At 40.2% G+C, this 21,075-nt stretch overlaps 1 protein-coding gene across 2 annotated transcripts in view; it reads left to right on the forward strand.

Annotated features, from left to right (window-relative positions):
• The window catches only part of TENM1 (teneurin transmembrane protein 1), a 1,265,690-nt gene that overhangs the window by 901,488 nt on the left and 343,127 nt on the right, over window positions 1-21,075 (forward strand). For both annotated transcript variants that reach the window (XM_059732824.1, XM_059732825.1), the window contains one exon: window positions 9,198-9,474. In XM_059732824.1, the coding sequence (XP_059588807.1) occupies window positions 9,258-9,474 (217 nt within the window). In that variant the 5' untranslated portion in view covers window positions 9,198-9,257. The remainder of the gene's footprint in view (window positions 1-9,197; window positions 9,475-21,075) is intronic.

The raw sequence follows: 21,075 nt of genomic DNA on the forward strand, positions 1-21,075 counted from the left end.
CTCTGACAAGAAGTCTGCTATGGATAGGACTAATAGAAATGAATAGATACCTACTTTAACCTTTTCAGTTTTGCCACAGAAAGCACCTACAATTTGCAGAAAGAATTTCTTGTAGAGACTGTTTACGTGGGCTCCACCGCAGTGAGAACAAAGGTTCCACTAGTGAGATCTCGGAGGACTTGCATCTCCTTTTCGTAGGTGACGGACTGATACAAGCTAATTCTCTAGGGCTGGAATCAAGGCATAAATCAGCAGTAATTTCAGCCTTGCAAGATCACAGCTTTATTGTGAACAGAAGGAAAATCAATCTGACACCAGCTCAAATAATAGCAGTTCTGGGATTCACGGTATATGGTACAAGTCCATAGGGAGGGGCTGCATGTCAGAACAATGGCACTTAACGATTCTGAGTACTTTGACAGACATCAAAGCAAGAAGAAAGGGAACACTAAGATCACTTCTCAGACATGATGGTGTCGTGCACACAAATAGCAACCTGAGTGATACTTCAAGTGGAGGTGGTACAGATGTTGCAGAAATGGTCATGCAGTCCCTAGAGGTGTGAACCAACAGTCGGGGCTTCCAGCAGGCAACACTTCAAATGCCTGAAAAGCTTTTAAAGTTTTGATCTAGTAGAATATGTCCAAACTGCATAATAAGTAGTAGAGCTTCTTACAAGAGAAGGGTAAAAATCATGGAAAATGAAGAATGGTTGAGCACATGGTCATTGATGGGGTGAAGAGCTCACTCGCCATGAAGAATGCAAAATGGCAGAGACGGATTGAAGAAGCCTACACATTAGTGTTCAACTTCGTTGTTGATCCTTGAGAGGTTTGCTGGAGCCTGAAGCAACCAGAGTGGATACATCCCTAGTGTAACCACTGATCTCAATGAACGTAGACTAGGTATGAATGTGGCGGTCAGCAGCAAGATTACTGTATTTGTATTTCAGTGTTGCCCAGAAGCTGCAGTATCCTGGGTTTTGTGCCCCAGAGCTGTTCAGTTTATGGATAAGAGGCAACAAAGCTAAAAAGAGGGAAGGAGACTAGGTTGATTGTGATGCAACAGTGTAGAGCATCATATTCTGTTAGCTAAGGCTATGTTTCAGAGGTTTTGAAATGTTTATTCATTCATTCATTCATTCATTTTTAGAGGTGGACAAGATGATGGCTAGTGGGCCACTGATCTGATTAGTCATTTGTCAATGGTATTGCGCTTCTTTTTTGGTAAGGATAAGGAATTATAGTGGAATAATTGTAATTCAAAAGTGAGGCAAACTTAGTAGTTGAGGGGGTATTGTACATCTATTTACTCTGGCCACAATTCAGCAAAGCTTTTAACATCTATTGAAGTTAATGGGACTGAAGTACGTGCTTAAGCAAATTGATGAATAATGATGCATTGCTGAATCAAGGGCTCTTCTTCTAATCCAAAAGTGGACGGTGGATGAAAATTTAAATGAATTTCTCAGCTATAATCTGCATTGCTGAGGCACCAAAGCTTGATCCAAGTAACAGGGAAAACTGAACACAGTATTTTTCAACTCTTTAATGGATGTTACATGAGAACTGATGTTTTGTAAATTAACTTTATACAATAACCTTGTTGTTCTGCAACATTTAAGTCAATAAAAATAATGTAATAAAATGAATGCACCTCTATATGGCACATGTACATTCTTTTCAATTTTCTTTAACCCGTGATCTTTTAAATTCGGTTAAAAAAATTACCATTGTTGCTAATTAGTGTTGGTTGAGTCCTCTTAATTAAGCACACAGTTGGAAAGGAAACCAAACAACAATTATCTCAATTTGATGGTCATACAATTTGCATTACTGACAAATAGCCAAAACACAATTCATTTTTCTTGACATGTACAAATGATTACAGTACTTGCGACATCTGTCAGCCCACGTGATTTTTTTTTTTATATGCCAGTATACCTTAGAGGTAGATGCCTGCCTAAATGCAGTATGCAATCCCATTTCTGTCTCACACCTGCACATGAGTAAGTAGCTATATCCTTCCCTTACTGGTATGTGAGAACTTCTGTCCAGAATTTTAATACCAGTTGAATGAGGTTTATATTTAATGAATAAACTTCAAATTTATTTAGACAGGTAATCGGTTGTCTATTCCACTAAGAAGATACCAGTAAAAGAAAACTCATTGCCTTGAGGGAAAGAAAAGACATTTGTGGTGACAACTCGAAATACGAGAATGTGTGATAAATGGCTTATTACATGATACCAGCAGCCTAAGATTTTTTTTAAAAAGTCTCACTAATTACTATAGTTCAGTTGCATTTATTTTCATATAATTTTGAGGCAAGAAAAAAAGCATGCTGAAGGTGATTCTGTAATGTGCCCTTACTCATACCCTTCCATATCTTTGGCCACAGAGAAGAGATCATTGCCATGAAGATCAGCGTGCGCATGCAAGCTGGGTAGCCTAATCTGACATGCACAGTTCCAAGTCTTTTGGAAGTACAAACGTTTGGACAACAGACAAAATATTGAAAGGTTTGAAACCAGATTTTTACCTTTTGAAAAACTTTTTTTTTTGGTAGTTTTGACACTTCTTTAGTTTCTTTTTTAAGGTTTTTTTCTCAGGGATAAGTAGTATGTTGTAGAAGGCAGAGCAGCTTTGGAGCTAATACGTTATTTTAAGTACTGTTTTGGCTGAAACTTCACAATTCTAGAGGCATTTAAGTGAGAAGGGATGCATAGTTTGCTCCAACTCATGGCAATGATCTGAACTCAGTGGCCAAAGATATGGAAGGGTATGAGTTGATAAGGGCACATTACAGAATCACCTTCAACATGCTTTTTTTCTTGCCTCAAAATTTTATGAAAATTAAATTACTCCAGCTCTGCCAACCCTGGGTTCTCTGCCTAACAGAAGGGTGAACCTTGGCCATACATCCAGGGAGATGCCTGTGGGACCATTTCAGCATTATATTCAGCTAACGGGAACTCCTGAGCGGATGTATTATTGGTGTCCCTACCTTGTAGTTTAAGCTTGCATTCCCATATGTGGTTCTGTCAAAATCCTGCTACTGTCTACACGTAATGCTTCCAAGCACTCTCTGTTTGCTTTTTGAACTTACCTCCCTGGGAGTAAGAGAATGAGAGAATTTGTCTGAGATTTTTCAGTATAAGTAGCCGAGGTGTAACTTTTTAAATGTTGGCACCCTGGGCAGAGATGCTGTCAAGGGCTGAAGAGTGGTGGTTGGGATGGGAGGGGGAAGGAGTGCTGGCCAGAGGGATTGCATAGCTCTTCAGGTTGCTGCTGGCACTCAGCTTCCCCTACCTGAGTTCAGCTACTTATAAACAGGTGTCCTTTTTAAAGTTTGAGAAAAATGAAGCCTTATCCCTCTTTTTATGGCTGGAAATGGGGTTGCAGAAGTTGGTAAGTCCACATTCAAACAAGAAGTCTGTGGCAAAGTTTTCATGATTAAACCAAGATGATTTGTGTTAGTCTCATGGTTTAACCAAAACCACACTCAGTGTTGTTTTTCATCCAAACTTTTCTCCTGTCATGCAGCATTCATTGTTTGTGGTTTATTGGTACTTCTTAAAATGTTGGCCACTTCGATGCTGAGATGACATGCTTCTCTGTTATACAAGTTATCTGATACACCATTTTTTATGTTAGCTCTTGTGCACATGATATAGATTTTTTTTTTTTTCTGTAAAAAGTTCAGTAAACATTGTAGCTTACCTGCCACATATTTCACTGGACCACTTATAGTGTCAGCTCAATAAGCCTGATCCTTTATGCTGTGATCTTCACTAAAATACACTCAGTACACCAAATAACTAGTTTTCCAGTGAAAAACATTAGGGGGTTGTGGGGCTCTGTATACAGTGGCAATTCTCCAAGGGAAGCGAAAGGTGCATGTTGGCCAAGAATAATGTACCGCAGCCGAATAGCTGACATACTGCATATTTTTCAGTTCGCTGGCAGACTTGCCATATGCCACAAAATACTGCAACCTAATTCGTTTTGTCTAAGCAATTTTATTTCTGTTGGGTAAAATAATATTTTTAACTTATATTGTTAGCTAGAATTAAATTATACCTTGATTAATTTTAAATGAAGGAGGATATTAAATGGTAAAGTGAAGATAATCCATCTTGCATCTGTCACGATGAAAAATGTACATGTATGGATGAGTATAATCCATCCATTGGGTTAGAAACCCAGAACCCTCCAGGGACCGTGTGAAATCCATGTTCTGTCCCTGCGTGCTGGATTTTGCATCTGCATATCTGATGTACCTAAGCATTACATGTTTTTTCTTGTGTTTAATTTTAAGCCTTCGTGTTCCCTCATAGTTTCCTTTTTATCTATACATTTCTTTTCCTTAACGTGCAATAAGTTCCACCTTTAGGCAGGACTAACATATGCTCATAAAAAAAAAATAGTAATTCCTTTTTTTTCTCCAAAAGCATGGTTTGGAAATACTTAGGTTTTGGTTGAAACCTTGATGTTATTTTTAAATGTACCATTTAACACTACTCCTGTGAGGTTGGATGTCCACCATCTGGCTTCCTTTCAACTTCCTTCAGTAAAATGTGACCAAATTTTCTTTGATGCAAAGACCGGTGCAACACCACCTCATAACACCTGGCATGCGGGTTCAGGGTTTGGCTGTAGTGCTTCATGCTGGACTCAGATCTCTCCTCCTCGCAATGGATGTGTATCTCCAGATATTCCTGTTGCTTTATCTGGAGTGTTATCCAGGTATACCAGTGTCTTAATCCCATCTCTGCCGAATGCATAATTCATGGCATCATCCATGCCTTGAATATTAGAAGTCTCCCTATTCATTTCTAGCTTGTGCAGAAAAGTTTTTGATGACCTTCTCGTACACAAGGAAATTCAATCACTTTGTCACCTTGAAACAATTTGTGGTGTCCGTTCATTTAAGGATCCAGTTCCAAATATTTCCATTTTTGTATTCCCTGTAGGCTTGTTCCAGTTTGTCCTAGTTCGTTTAAACATTCTGAATAGTTTAATGGCTTGGAAGCAAGGACTCTGTTGCATGTTATATCGTTATTATAGTGTGTAACTATGCTATGAAATAAGAACTATATCATTGCATTTTTGCGTTTATATATAGGGTGATCATACATCCCAGTTTGGCTGGGTCACTCCAGGATTATGTACCTGGGCCAGAGTCTGGAGAGGCAGAGTGGCATGATGCACCAGGCAGGTGGCTAGGCAGGCACTGCTGCTTCTGTGCGGGAGCATGGTGGGCAGACTGGAGCAGGTGACACATGCCACGTGCAGGTCTCTCACACACGCACACGCACGCATGCGCGCGTATATAAAAATATATATAGATATATAATCCTGATAATATATGAGCTAGAACATTGGTACTATACAAACCAGTGTTCTCAGTAAGAGAGTTTTGGTGATCTTGTACCCAGCACATCATTGCTTTCTTTTTCTCCTGGTGTTGCCTACATCAAAGGTTTGCTCCAAAGTGGTTATTTACTTTCTCTTTAAATATCTTTCTTTTTTTTCCTTTTTAGACTTCATATTTTGTATTTCAGAAACAACCTCTGGAATTAAGGCATGCTTCCTTTTTGCCTACAGCAAACATGAAACTACTCTTTTTAGTTCATTTTCAGGTGCTGCTGAGCTTAGCTTTTATAAGAAAGCAGATGATGGGATATATGAAGCAAGGAGATGCATCAGACCTATGAGACTTCATCCTTTTTTAAAGCAATTAAGACTTCCAGTCAGTTGTCATCTAGTATAAGCAAACTCTGACCGCAGCTCAGCTTGACGCAAAGTTGAATGAGGTGATCTAATACCCTTTGACCTGCCCTTAGAGAGGGAAGAGTAAAGAGGCAGAAGGCTGTCTTATGAGTACAAGCTCAAAGTGTGTGCATACAGTAGAGGTTCAGGATTACTCTGTTGTCATTATACCTGCATTTACAGTGTAATGCCATAGGGACTTAAATAGCTCCAACAAAGTATAAATCTTAAATTAACACAAAAATGTTGCACTACTTTCCTTTGTCTCTCTTCACTTCTCACCCAGAAAGCATTACAGTTGGCCAGAAGGCAGTCAGTACCCTTCATATGTTAAAACTTCTGTATAGAAGATGGATGTTGGATAACAAACTGGATAAGTCGCTGTGCTGATCTCCTCGGGGTAATGGTAGTAATCAGTAAAGAAATTTTTTTTTCTAAAACGAATGAGCTGAAATAGCAGCCTGACTAGCATCTATTCCAAGTGTTGTTCGAGGGAACAGAAATTAGGTTCCTTGAGGTTTTTTTGAAAATAAGAAATAGTATAGTGCTGTGTACAGAATAAAGTTATCCTGAAACAGGAGCCAGTCAGTGTATCCACATTCCCATAACTCCACAGCAGACAAACTGTCACATAAACCACAGAGTTATGCTATGAATATTGGGTTTCAGAGTTAATAGAACTTGGTTGCGAGCAGAACGTGATGCGTCGTTTCCGATGACCCTTTGTACAAAACCACGCGTAGCATCCACACGGAATAAGCAGGTTTGTTCTGGTATTTCAACATGGCGAAATTCCCCCCACCAGACTTTCTTTTTTCGAACGCTGAGATAACGCTTAATGTTTTGCTGGTAAATTTCCGTGAAGAGCTGCATATGGTTTCTGTTCTAGGAATCTGACTTGAACTTCTATGTGGTGTCTATTTTAAAATATGGTTGAGAATTATCTTTTGCTTTTTAATGCCTAAAAATATATTTAAAAAAAAAATCTCCTATGGCAGCACACTGATAGAAAGGTCAGGAAAGAATCATTCTGTGTGGGAAGGAAAGCATTAAGTCACTCATGCAAAGGTCATTTACTGTAGCTGTAAGCTTTTATGAGACTCTATCACTTGGCTGACAAGGTCAACTTGATATTGATCAGCTGGATATTTCCTTTAGTTACAAAGAAGCCAGTTACTTGAAGAAACCTGTATAGACACCCTGGCAATATTGTTTTAAGCCATGCTTTAGCTGAGTGAAGTCTTATTTCTTTTTTTTTTCCCTTTAATTTCAATGCAGGGAAGGTATAAAACTCAAACTACAAGTGGCAGGGTTTATCTTAACACTTCAGCATTGATTTGAATTTGATTGATTCTCTTAACCCCAGAATAGCTTGAAGAATCAATTTTTTTTTCCTCATGTATTCTTGTATCATGAAAATATTACGCACTGAAACTTTTTATCAAGTGTTTTGCCACTTCTTAGAAATAACAATTTATCACCTGTCTTCAGATCAGATAAGGTGGTAGTTTGTGTTCATGGCATGCTCTGCCATGCGGGCAGATACAGAGCCACAGAGCTGTGCTTATCAGTCGGGTTCGTTTGCCACCTCCTCCCCCAGCTAGGTTGTAGCTCGGTGATTCTCAGCCAACTACTGCTGAGCCCAGTAACGTTACGGAGAAGCACCTGGAAGTTTCAAAGGTTGAGAACAACGTACAAGCAGAATCCACCTTGTGAAGACTGCAGAATAGATCAACCACCAGGGTCTTTCACAATAAGGACCTTTGTGCATGCGTTGGGAAGGGTCAAGGTGCCGAGGGGCTAGTACCAGGTTTTGTGCGTCTCTGAGCTGTGTATGAGAGGTGAACAGAGAAAAATGTACATTTTTACACAGTAACAAGGTTTTTTTTTAAAACAACCCGGTGCTGCTTCAGTAGGTGAAGTGCATTGCACGTGCTTGAGTTTCCTTCCATGACTTCATGTCCCCCCAAAAAACGTCCTGTATGGCAACCTCATATTCTCTTCTGTTTCAGAGACTCCCCAAAACCTTCCTCGCCTACTCCCTCATGACAAAGGATGTCTGTACCCTCTCATTCTCTCATGCCCCATCTGAACCTCAGTGTGGGCTTGCCCCATTTTGACCTTCCTCATCATCCTGAGTCTCCCTACTTGACTATATTTGACTCTGCCAAATAGATGCAGATGCCTTCCCATCTCTCTCTTGTGTTTTTTTTTCCTCCCTAATTTTCCCCAAAGCAAATAGGGTTTGGGGTTCTGGAACCTAAGAAATTTCTCTGACATTTTGGAGTTGATTGGGCATAACATTAAAAGATATCAGATTGCAAGCTGAGAAAGGCTGGGTATTAAACCATAAGGCTGAGTATTAGAGTTTGCTTTTTTCTGTCAATAGTGTAAAATCAGCCAAAAGATGTAGGCTGAACCTGTTGAGCAAAATTTTTCCCATAACCTCCAGGCTCTAAAATATTACCTGCCTTTTAGCTTTATGTAGTAATGGGCTGCTTCTGTTTGTAGTGTTAAATTTTCAAGATAAACATTTACTAGCCTGCCATGTTCACAGACTTGTTTTTGTTGCATCGTTTTTTTCTCAAAACGGTGAATTTCTATGCCATGACGGTCAGGATTTTGCCATGAATCTTCTCCTAAAATTAATAGCTAATGACAGAGGCATGAGAGCAAGATTATAGGCTTAGGCACTGGATAGGTAACTACAACTCCTGACTTAATGGCTCTGGAACTAGCCAAGGCATCAGTGAATTAAGAAGTTTGACTGGAGAATACTAATATGCTTCTGTTGCTATGAGCTAGCAATAGTTTGAAAAACTTGTTTAAAAGGTGTGGGGTTTTATTACTGTTTTAATATTGTACAGTGTTAGGAGTCATCTTCTTGCTAACCATCTCATTCCAAAAAGTTAGTGGTTTGGGGGTTTTTTTTCTTTTTAGAATGACAAAAGCTGTAACTGGTTGATTGACTGTGTAAATCGACACATACAAAGGCTCCTTTAGCAAAAGGAGTGAATGCTTCTTCCCTGTCTCTTTTCTGGGTTAAAAAACCCCCAACAAGCAGATTGCCCCATTTGAGAGCATACAAAGATGCACATCTTTAGGGAAAGAAATCAGTTGTTGTAACCATTAATTTTAAGTCATATTCACTACTTAAGCGTAATGCTGAAATGGTATTTTAAAATGTTGTGCTTGGAGCATTAGGAAAACATTTCTGTTGCATTGTCTTGCAGTATTTCATTTGGTTTCAAGGATTTTTCCCCAAAGCTATTTTGCTGTGGTTCTTGAAAAACTATTGGTCAGGTGCTTACCTTTAATACATTGACGTGGTTTAAAGGATTTGCCTCGCGAAGTGTAAAATCTGGCTGAGATGACCTAAATGCTCATGTGTAACATGAAAAATGGGATTTTGTCTTTTCTAGGACCACTTTCGTAAGGAGCTCCTATTCCTTGTTTTCATGACTGAACCTACATAACCAGACATGGAGCAGATGGACTGCAAACCCTACCAGCCGCTCTCTAAAGTTAAGCACGAAGTGGATCTAACTTACACAAGTTCTTCGGATGAAAGTGAAGATGGGAGAAAACAAAGACAATCCTATGACTCCCGAGAAACTCTGAACGAGTACGGCCAAGAACTGAGACTGAACTATAACAGCCATAGCAGAAAAAGAAAAGCTGTTGACCAGTCTGCTCAAGGTACATGGGCGATTTTTCGTTTTCACTATTTATGAAAAATAACATGAGAAAACAGAAGTACAACTGCATGCAAACAGTCTCTTTGCTTTCAAAGGTATGCAGTGCCCACCATAAAAAAAATACTGTCTTTTGACAGCTGATTCTACAACCCAGTATCTCAGAGACTGCAGTTATGTTTCTCAAGTAATTTCCTGCTATTACCTTCCAAGAATATATAATTACTATGGCATCTCCCAGACCACAGTATGGCAAATGCGTTGGTAAATCCTGTTTAAGTGGGGGGCTACTTTGATTACTGGTTGGTAATTTACAGCTCTTACATATGCCGTGTGGATTTGTTCCAGGTACCAAATCAGCTTTGAGGCTGCGTGTTATCTTACATGTGTTTGTAAGGCTTATGTTTGAATTCACATGCAGCAATCCTCTTAACTAAAATTTGTCTAATCCTGCAAATAGCCAAGTCATTTACAAACTAAAGGATAAAGAATGTATTATGAGGACAAAACAAGCAGTTAAGGGTTGGTTGGTTGATTTTTTTGATGTGGACATAAGTTACAACAAATATTTGAGAGCTGATGATGTTTGAACCTAGGTTAGAAAAGGCCAGTGTTTGGAGAAATGTAAATTGAAAGCCGAAACAGGGTGAAAAAGAATGAAGGAGAAGAGCAGAAATTTTCACAGTATTTCCCTAAAACTCCTTGCTGCGAGAATCTCTTTAGCACTTTGTATAATATCTTTGTCACCTGCATCTTACTCTCAAGGTGCTGCTGCTCGGTGGTATGCAGAGAGATCCCAGGGTGCAAGTGCACATTTTAAGCAAGGTCTCTCCAACTCCTGTCCTCATAATGTAATAAAATGGCATCAGAGCAGGGACCCTCTTAACCTACCGAGAAATAAGATTGGCCCCTAAGAACATAATTTGTATATCTGCATCAGAAGTTTCTCTCTAGTGAAGACTCCTATGTGGCTAGAGCAGGGGGTCAGCAACACCCCAACCTCAACTTGTAAGATGTTGGCGTGCCAGGGGTGGGGAAGCCACAACGGGCCCGATCCTTGTTGCGGCAGCACAACCCTGGCCCCTTCCCTGCCATCTGCTCAGAGGTGCACATGCATCCAGTGCCACCAACGAGCCGGGCCGGGGCTCGGCAGACTTTGGTGCGGTGGCTTGTAGCTTCCTGGCTGCCTGCTGTGAGCAGCCTGGACTCCATGGTGGGCAGCAGGTGACTGCCCAGATCCCAGGTTGGCTGTGGCAGGCGGCTGGGAGGCTGCATGAGGTTTGCAGAGCCCTGGTTCAGCTCATTGCTGGCGGTGGGTGCATGCGTTCCTCGGGGCAGGGGAGTTGTGGCAGCGCAGACAGCCCCTTCCCTGCTGTCCACCCAGAGGCATGCGTGCCAAGAAAAATGCCTGCATGTGCCATACTCTGGCATGCGTGCCAGGGGTTGCCAACCCCTGGGTTAGAGAGTGCAGTTATGCAGCAGCTTTAACCAGTTCCACAAGAAGGCTTGCAAATATGGATATAGGAATTTGGCAAAACATATCAGTTGTGTAAAATGTTGTAGACAGATGTAAAACTCTGCTAACAAAGCGCATCGTGCTCTAAAGGATTGAAATATGACTTCATAATGTGCCAATATGATTAAGAGAGATGACTTTTGAGTCATTTAGATAGTCAGGCTCCTTTGTTTATCTAAAGGATGATAAACCTACAATATATTTTCCTGGCAAGAAAAACATATGAAGTGATTCCTGTCAGACCAAAGCCATGTGATTTCTGGCAGACCCAGTCCAGTATCGTTCATGGTCCTTGGCAACCTGGTAAATTAACTCTTGGCAAAACTGGTATCAACAATATGATAGTTGATCATTGAAAAGATTTGATTGAACTGGCAGAACCCATCAGCTCGATTGCTCCTGCTAGGAAACACCTATTTGATTCTGGTTAGGAAAAAATAACTCCTTGCAGGATGCAGTCTATGTGGATCTTACTCAAGTCCTTTGTGGTACTTTTATGTTGGCAGAACTGTATTTTTGTAAAGGAATTCTATTTGCGTTGCTGCAAATAAAGAGTAAGAATCAGACTCTATTAAATGTGGTGACACAAAAAAAGCAGAAAATCATTCGCACAATTAGTAATACTGGAAAGCAAAAGGTTTTCAAAAGTTTCACGGAAGATTCGGTATTTTCTCCTCTTAATTGGGCACTTGCATAAGATCCTTTTATGTAGGTGGGAAAGATTAAGATCACGAGCAGTGCAGGTACAATGAAGAAACTTGTATAAAATCCCCACCAAATAACTAAACAAGGCCAAACGTCCAAATAAAAGTGAAAATTCGTAGTCAAGCAAAATTCCACTAAACCTCATTAAGTGGTTCCCAGGTTAAGACTACAGTACATCCAGGTTTCAAGACCAGTTCAATTTTACGCAGTCAGATTCTCACTATTGTGGTTTTATAACTGCTCAGCTTCTGTTATAGGTATACAGTTAGAAGTGTTCTAGCTCTAAGAAGCAATAAGGTTTAGAGGGAAAAGTTAGATGTAGAGTGCAGAAATGGATAGTGCAGTTTGTTATGCTTGGAGTTTAGCAAATTTAAACTTCCCAAGAAAGCAGATTTAAACGCACACAACTTTGATTTCATGTGAACAGTCAGAAATAGTTTTACTTATCAGCAGAGACACAAATGTAAGGCACGCTGACAAGTCCTGGCAGGAAATTGTCCTGTCAGGAAAATGTCATGGTGCTTTTTTGTCATCTGTGAAGTGGAATATATGCACAGTGGCCAAATTCTGCTCTCACTTACACTGGTGTAAGTCTACAGTAAATCCATTAAAGCCAGTAGATTTACTCTTCTCTTTTTTTTTCCTAGCGCAGATACAAATAGAATTTGGGCCCTGTGCAGTTCATGCAGTCTATTCTCAATGTTTTATTTCTCTCTGTGCTTCTAAGGGACATGTAAAGGAAAAGAAGCCAATTCTCATTAGCTTTTCCCTATAATCTGTAATATACGGAACATAGGAATATATTCTAGTTCACTTCAAGTTTAAGGTTTCAGCCATCTTCAGGAGTCTACTCAGCCTAAAGCAGAATTTCTTGTAGCTCTGGTTTTTGTTCTTTTGAAAATAAAACTTTTATTCTGTTTTAAAAATAGTTCATTTCTTCAATTCTGAGGGTGAAGCTCTCAGCTAATATAGTTAAATGTAGCTTCATTGAAGGTATGTGGGGGCAGTTAGGGCACCTATGCACATGCAGCGAGGCGGCTCCGATGCACTGTAATTACAACACGTCGGAGCAGACTCGATTCCTCGAGCCTGTTGGAACATGGTAATTACCGTGCTCCAGCAGACTCTCTCCTGCATCACATGTATCAATGCCCCCACACTGATAATTGGCTGCTGGGGTGTTTTAACTAAAGCTAGTCGAATGAGCTTTGGTTAAAGCTTCCCCACTGCCATTTTTCAGTGCAGGGACAATGATATATGTTACACTCTGGGTGCTTTAATTAAAGTGGCTCTCAGAGCAGCTCTAATTAAAGCACTCCCCCTCCTGCCCCCCGCCCCGCAGCATGTCTATAAACACCCTTAATGTAGGCCTTGGCCATGCAAGAGTTCCTCTTCGCTGTGAGGATTCTCTGCTACCTTTTTTTGGGAGCAATTTCTGGCACTTCAGGCCACGTGGGCTGTGGAGAATGACTGGCACAGGGGAAGAGAATTGGGCCTACTTACCATTTGCAGCTTCATTTAATTTTGGAGCCTCTATCCTGCTCCACAAAATTGAATGGAAGGTAATCTATTAAAATACCCACAGGTCTGCAGTCCAGCTCTTTTAATGCATTATTCCCATCTTGTAGATCCATCCTAGGAAGGGTAGAGGCTGCAATTCATTTAGTCCCCCCCTTGTGTCCTATTCTCCCACTAATGGATGATGAGGTTGCTTCCAAAAGAAATCAGTGCGATAAGTAACTCCCTCCCTGGGCTGCAGCCTCTTGGACCGCGGTTCTTATGTGGGTAGGGAGTGTCGGCAGGCTTGGAAGAAAAGACTTAGGCTCATTTACTCTCAAGCCTTTTCTTTACATCCTGACCTTATTGGGCAAGTAATTGCATAGTATTCATTCTTTTCAGACTAGGCGGGGATGGACTCATAGTACTTTTAGTGGAATTATTTGAAGAAAATTGAGCATTACAAAGACTTTTGCACAACAAAATCAAAATACAAAAAGCAAGCTAAATGTATAAATAGACCTTTCCTTTCCCTGAGAGTCTAAAGTTACTTCTTCCTTTCTAGGATCAGAAATATTTTATAAAACCTTGCGGGCTGCTGTCAGCAATTTTATAATGCTGCTCCCAGCTTTATAATGTTTCCCATCACCTCAGTAGAATTGCTTGTTACTCAGGAATACTGTATGTCCCTCATAAGTAATTCTTTTGATTAAACAAGGGAGCACACAACAGCGGAAAATAAAGGGGAAAAAGTCGACAAGACAAAGGAAAGTACATTTAGTCATTTAACCAACCATCACAGCGTATTTCCCAGCGTATGCTAACAAATCAAGCAAAAGAAATAAAAACACCTGCTCTGCCTCCCAAACATGACAAAGTAAGGTCATCTCAGTTTGCAGCACACGGATGCAAAAGATTGCAGTTTTTGCATTCTTTTTTCAGAAGCACTAATTTTCGACTGTGTAAAACATCAGCGATCTTACTAACCAAAACTGAAGTGAGAGTATCTTGGTTACCATTACTGGTTACAGAGTGTATCAGCAACCCTCACCTAGCTCCAAAAAACCCCAAACCTCTTCACTGATCTTTCTAGTCACCCTAATAAGCTGTACATCTTGGTTTACCACCCAGTTTTTCAGAGCATGCCAATGATCTTATAAAATCTACAACGCAGTATTACTAAGCCTCTTTGATACTTTTAAGTGCTATGGGAAGATCTATCAGAAATGGAAGCAGAAATCTGAACTGATGGCAGGAGAGTGACTAAGCACTTGGCACATGGTATGTAGGACATAGAAAGGAAAAAAAAACCAGCTATGCAATTGGCCCGTAGATGAATTTATTATACATTTCCTTACTACTTGCCGTTCTGTCAGTATTCTTGAGACAAAGGAGAGCATGAGCTGTATTATTTTCTGGAACTGGGAAGAAAATCAGGCTTGCTTGCTTATCTGCACTGATTGACTAGGCACTGAAACCAAATAACCTCTCTCCCAGAGTCCCTGCTTCTTGATTGTATATCTGTCATGGTATTGTACCCCCTCCCCCTTCACCTCCCCACAAAATGTAGAGCTGTCAGGAGTCAGCAATGCCAGACAGTGACATTGCCCGACAAATATAGTTATGCGGCAAGGGTGGGTATTATCAGAGGTCACTCCGCGCTTGATTTCATAGTTCCTTCCAGAAATAAATTCAAATGCTCCAGAACTTAAGTGTACAGAAATTTATGTGAAATAAATCACACCTGGGATTTAATATCCTGGTCCTCATTTTTTTCAGAGGTTCCTGGTTCCAGTTACTCTCAGTGGTTTCAATTTCAGTTGAAGGTATTCAGCAAATCATCATATCATACCATTGATGATATGAATCATTAAGAATGCTTTCTTTGTCACTGGAGGAAAGGGTCTTAGCTCAGAAACAGGGATGGAGGGAGTGAAATTACTATTCAGTCCCATATCAGATACATGAATACCAGGGAAAAGTCAATACTCAGGTGCTTGAACAGTTGGCATAAATTTGTCAGTCGTCTGCTACAATCAATTCTTGCTGTTAGCAACCTTACAATTGAGCAAATTCCAGTCAAAACACATTGGTGTGGACTGTGCTGCAAACCCAGACCTCTCAAGTGAAAGTATTATTTTGTCCATTATAGCTTAGTATCAAATGATTTCTCTGTAAGGGCCCAGTCCATCTTAGGTCTGCAATAACCTTTATCTTTAAGAAAATGCTCTCAGCCATTTGCTACAGTATTTAAGAGTTCCATACCTTATCCATTAGAAGAAGAGCAAGTTCCTGTACGTTCTGTTTGGATAATAAGGACAAAAGAAATCAAAGCTCATTTAAAGTTTGAGATGAAAGAAAAGTAATAACATCTAAAGAGTTTGTGCCAAAATCACTAACACACAAATAGTCATTGATTCAAATAATGTGGATAATGGAATATGTATTTTTTTAAAATTTCATGTTGAACAATTTAAATTTTGAAAAGGTTAACCATTCATTATTCAGTTTTAATATACCAGTAGTTTTGGCTGTCGTGGTGGTATCTTGATAGTCTCTGGAAAGCAAACTGTTGGCTGGTCTATCTAGAGCAGGGGCGGGCAATTATTTTTGGGGGGATGGACGCTTACTGCATTTTGGCAAGCCATCGAGGGCCCACATGACAGGCAGCCAGGGGCAGATAACTATTATTTTCTAAATTTTTTTTAAGGGGCCCTGCGGGCCGGATAGAATGGCCGGGCAGGCCACATCTGGTCTGCGGGCCGCATTTTGCCCACCCCGATCTAGACAATATTGGAGGTGCAATCCTTACAGGTGTCTTTTGCAAAGTACAATGACTGGAAATGGCAGTTCCAGAAAAGCTGGAATCTGTGCTGCCTTGGACCTAATCCACATGCTCCAAAGACAGTATAAAAAGGACCCCTTCTAGGATACTCTATGGTAAGAAGGTTCAAGCTAACTAAGCCAGTTGAGGTTGAGATGGTTCCATTGGTGCTGATCCCTTTTTGTTTTAAATTATTTTGATGATAGCTTTAATATATCTGTCCAGTTCTTCTCTGCCACCTAGGTATGAAACAGTAAAAACTGAAAAGTCGGGCTTGTCTAAAACAGTTAAAAGTGGGAAGAAAATAAGGCCAGTGTCTTTAAACAGTCTTCTCATATCGGAGGGCTAAATCAAGCTACCTAACAGCCTTGTAGTGCTGATGACTTCCTGATGAACAGTTCTTGTGCTCAGCAGTGTAGACAATGACAATTTTGTGTTCAGTGCCTGAAATTCCTTTGTTTCTGACTTCTTAATGGCATGCTAATATGCTTTGGGTTGGGTCTATATTAAAATAAACATGTGTTGAGTTCCTATTCATTCTAAATCGCATTGTCAAATCTTAACCACGCAGTTTTTAGAAAGTAGCTGAAGATATCCAAGAAATGGATTTCAGATCTCTTTGTAGAATTTTTAGGAATGCAAATTCAGATAATTGTGAAGATCCATCATTTTACTGGTATGTTAATTGCTTAATGCATTCAATTTCTCAACAGCGGGCTTGTCCTAATTCTAAAGAAGGGAAGCTTTATTCTCTTTCCACTGATTAATTGTAAAAAAAATAGATTTTTGGCAGTTGACAAAGGGACTTGCATCGCTTGCTTCAATAATGTTCAAGACAGAGGTAAATAATAAAAGTAAACAATTCAGAATGAGTGGAAACATAATTAACAGCCAGAACATATAAAAGATGCAGTCTCCATTTGCAAATGTCTTTGTAGACTATAAAATGTGTGTCATTCTCCTGGGAATAAAAGAGTTTATATGCTGATCAAAGTGGAACTTGAAATGCACTTAAAACATTTAGAATGTATTAGATGCTGAAAATGTAACACTTTCCCCTCCCTTCAAAGACTTACATGAAGTGAACGAAACTGTATTCAGGCCCCTTCACTGCGCTCCCTATTAGCATTTAGAGGAGCAATCCTAGGCTTGAAAAGGTCCCAAGTGTGTTTTCATTGACGTGAATCCTGAATGGGATATTTGTCTCTTTTTTCTTCTTTGAAGAAAACCATTTCAAATGGTTATGGTCTTCCCATGTCATATTCTAGGGTATGTTTTGCCTTGGTATGATCTCTTACTTCTTGTTAGCTTGGCAAATATAAAATTATCATTAAAATGTGTTTTTTCCCACTTGAAAGCGTGGGATACTGTATTACATAGTTTAGTTCTGCTGGAATCATAGTTCAATTGCAGTATTTTACCCACTGTTGTTTTTATCACGGTTGTCAAATTCTCTAACTAGTTGTGTAAATGTATGCGTAAATACAGATCTCTTTTATTAGACCAACTCAAATAGTTAGAAAAATTCTTCTTTGCAAGCTTTCAGGTATTTATACCCTTAAGTAAATAAATAAAGGGTATCTATACCCAAAAGCTTGCAAAGAAGAATTTTTCCAACTATTTGAGTTGGTCTAATAAAAGATCTCCGATTTCTCCAAAGAACCTTGTTTGCCTGTGTCCTTAGACCAACACGGCTACAACCTATACACCTGCATAAAGACAGCTACGTTTAGTAAGGAAACAGGTTTTTTCTGCAGTAGTCACAGGTAGTATCATATTCCAAGGGTTTAAAAAAAAAAAACCCTTTTAAAATACTTTCAGTGGAATTTTTCTTTAAAAATTATTGAAGCAGTTTTTGTCCGTCTTGGTTTGTAAAGCTTGGGGTCATTTAGTTGGCATGAGCTAACGGGAAAAATATTAGAAATCACTACAAGTTGTCTAAAATTGCTTTTTTCATGGATGATTGTCACCTTGGTTTTAAGTCCTAGTCTCTCAGGTACTTTCCAGGGTTACAGCCAGAGCTGTGACTCCTCTTCTGAAATCTGGAAAACTTCCCTCTTCAGTAGCATAGCTCTCCTACTGGACTTTGTGATGTGCAATCATTTAAAACTCATGTTAATGTAGCTTGGGGGCAGACTAGTGGAGATTTAGGAAACAGCAGAGCGTACTTTCCTTTGTTCTTATTTCCATGTCCTGTTCTTTCAGTGTCTGGTCCTCTCAATCTTTCCTTCCTTCTTGTTCATCCTTGCTTTCCTTCTGTGTGCCCTAAAACATCCTTCCCCATCAATCAAACTCTTCACCATCCACTGTCTGTCACTCCACATTTGCTCACATGTAATATGTACAGCTATCTTGATATTCTGTGTGAAAATACGATTCTTAATAGCTTCCTCAGGGCTCAAATTTCAAGTTCAGAGAATTAAAAAACTTTTATCCAGGACTCGTATGAACAGGTTGGATCATAGAAGTTTATCAAAAACTCAGATACTGCTGGAGCTTTTGAAAGAAAAATATTTTTGCCTAGGTTTTTCTACAGCTCCATCCTGCTCTTGAAAAAAAAAAAGCATTCAGCTTCTCTTCTCTCTGGGGGTTGTGCTTGGGCATGTGAACTTAGTTTTAGTTTGAATTATGAACAGTTAGTGCTAGATATTCACAGCAAAATGTTTGCAATCAATACTTAAATAATATCTGAGCAGAAAATTCAAATAATTTGAACAATGAGTAATTTCAGTGAAATTACAGTCTAGTCACTGGTATTCCCTAAGCAGAAGAAACTGCCTCCGGCTGATAAAATATGCACTCTGAATTATTTGTTCAGCTCTATTATCTAGTAAGTGGACCTGCTTCCCAAGGACCTCCCTGATCTGCATTAGAAGTATCCTGTAAGTTGGGTCTCTACCCCGTCACTTTTTCATTGTGGTACTGTCCAATCTTAAGGGTTGGCTTTCTTCCCAGAGATAGTGTGCAAGCAGAAAATTGATGATAGTTCTGGTCAACTGGTTTGGACTTGTGTGTGTATTCAAAGTGACTCCAAGGGCCTAGTACAGATGGTGATATATTGGGCCTGGAACTTCTAATGAAAGCTTTTACCGTTGTATGGATATGTTTACCGCTGTTCTCTCGTCTGCAGTTGGTGGCCATCCTAGGCTCGCTCAACAGCTTCTATTTTTAAAAAAAATTTTTTTTGGAATGTCATTTCATTAGGATTTTGTGTCCTTTTCTAAAATGAGATTGCCTTTCTGCTCTGGTCTGCTTTGTGTGTATGCCTATCCTTTCTTTGGGAATGAACAGCAGCATCCTCTAAGATAGTCCCCTTTTCTTTTTTAAAACAAAAGTAAGGAGGCTTGCTTACACAAATGTGTATTTTTTTCCTAGATTTGTGTAGTTTAGTCATTTTCTCTGAAACAAATATAGAAACAAGCATCTCCCTGGTCCACAAGATTGTTGTAGCTGGTACTCAAGCTCATGCCTGGCATAATGTAAGGGCATGTTGACATTACCTAAAGCATTTTCACTTCCATAGCGCTGCCACTCTGGGTATTCAGTCTAATTTTTTTAAAACTTACTGGGTGCCTCTACGCCAGACACTTTACTGCGCAGTGGAGTTAATTACTACACAATAGGTGTCATCATCTATACATACTGATCCTTACTAGACAGTACTTTGCTCTAATTGCGGGCAAATTTGTTACTTGTAAATACAAGTAGCAGATTTAACTGTGAGTAATTCCTGCACAAAACGGCCCGTGTAGACATCCGACTGGGAGAAAATTTGCTCCCAATCAGCCAGGCAGCAAGGGCTGGGATATTGCTCTCTGCCTCTGGGAGCTGCCTGCTGCTGGGGCTGGCTCTGCTACAGGAGCCTGGGCAGGGACAATTTCCCCCTGCCCTGGCAGCAGGGAGCTCGCCTGCATCTCTTTTCAAGCCCCCTGCCCCCAATCGAGGAGCTAGGGCCGGGAGCTCCCTGCTGCCAGGACAGGAGGACATTGTCCCCACCTGGGCTCCAGTGGCAGAGCCCACCATAGCAGCAGGCAGCTCCTCAGAGGCAGGGAGCAATCTCCAAGTCAGTCCCCGCCAGGAGATAGCTATCTTTTGGCTCCATGCTCCCTGCCAGTCCCTGGGGTAGCAAACAAGGGGAGCCCAGAGCCCCTCTGTCTGCAGCAGGGGACCAATGTAGGGCCAGAGGGTGCAGGAGCAGACTACTGCCAGGAGTAGCAAATTTGCTGTCACATCCCTGCTTGTGTAGATGCCTGCCTGGGGTGGGTTTACTTTAAAGTAGACACGTGTAGGCATCCACTAAGTGAAAGGTTGGGGGTGAGGTCCAGCTTCTGGTAAGTGGGGTGCTCTGGTGGTCAGTCTTAGAAGCAGCTCAAGGTATTTGTATCAGTCGTGAAATCAAATTGTGAAGGTTCTCTGTGTCAATGATTGGTGGTTCTCAAGGGGTGCCTAGCTAGGCAGCAGGACCTTGCCGCCGAAAGCCTGGTTAAGGCTACTCATGATTCTGGAAGAGTTAAATGACTTTGAGGTTAACCACTGTCATGTCCTTCCCTACAAAACGATACCAAGAACCTCCCACCTCTGGGACTATCTTGTTCAACTACACTGAAGTTTTCAGAGGCGGTAGCTATTAAACGTTAACTTTCATCCGTCCTTCCTGCCCTTGGCTAATAGCCCAGCCTTCTGGCTAGCCTTAGTTGAGCAATTAAAGATATGCCATTTCTCATGTATTGGGCAGGAACAGTTTTTGCCATTTTTGTGTTCATGGTTTTTTGTTCTCTGATTTAAATGATATTTTGGTCAATTGAATGCTCATTCTTGTATGACAGATCTACAGAACTCTTCAACCTTCTGTAGTCTTTTAAAGTTTCTTTGGGTTTGTTTTTTTTAAGGGTTTATAGAAATTTAAAGAAATCTCAGTAAATCTTTTTGTCATATCATCCCTGGTAACAGGAAAATAAATTGTTCTTACTGACTGAATGGATGCCATTGCTAAAAAACAAATACAGGCTATGCCTATTTCAATATAATTTTATGACTGCTTCAGGAATTTTAGGAGTGAAACA

This window comes from Alligator mississippiensis, chromosome 8 (genome assembly GCF_030867095.1).
Source record: "Alligator mississippiensis isolate rAllMis1 chromosome 8, rAllMis1, whole genome shotgun sequence".
NCBI classification, from domain to species: Eukaryota; Metazoa; Chordata; order Crocodylia; family Alligatoridae; genus Alligator; species Alligator mississippiensis.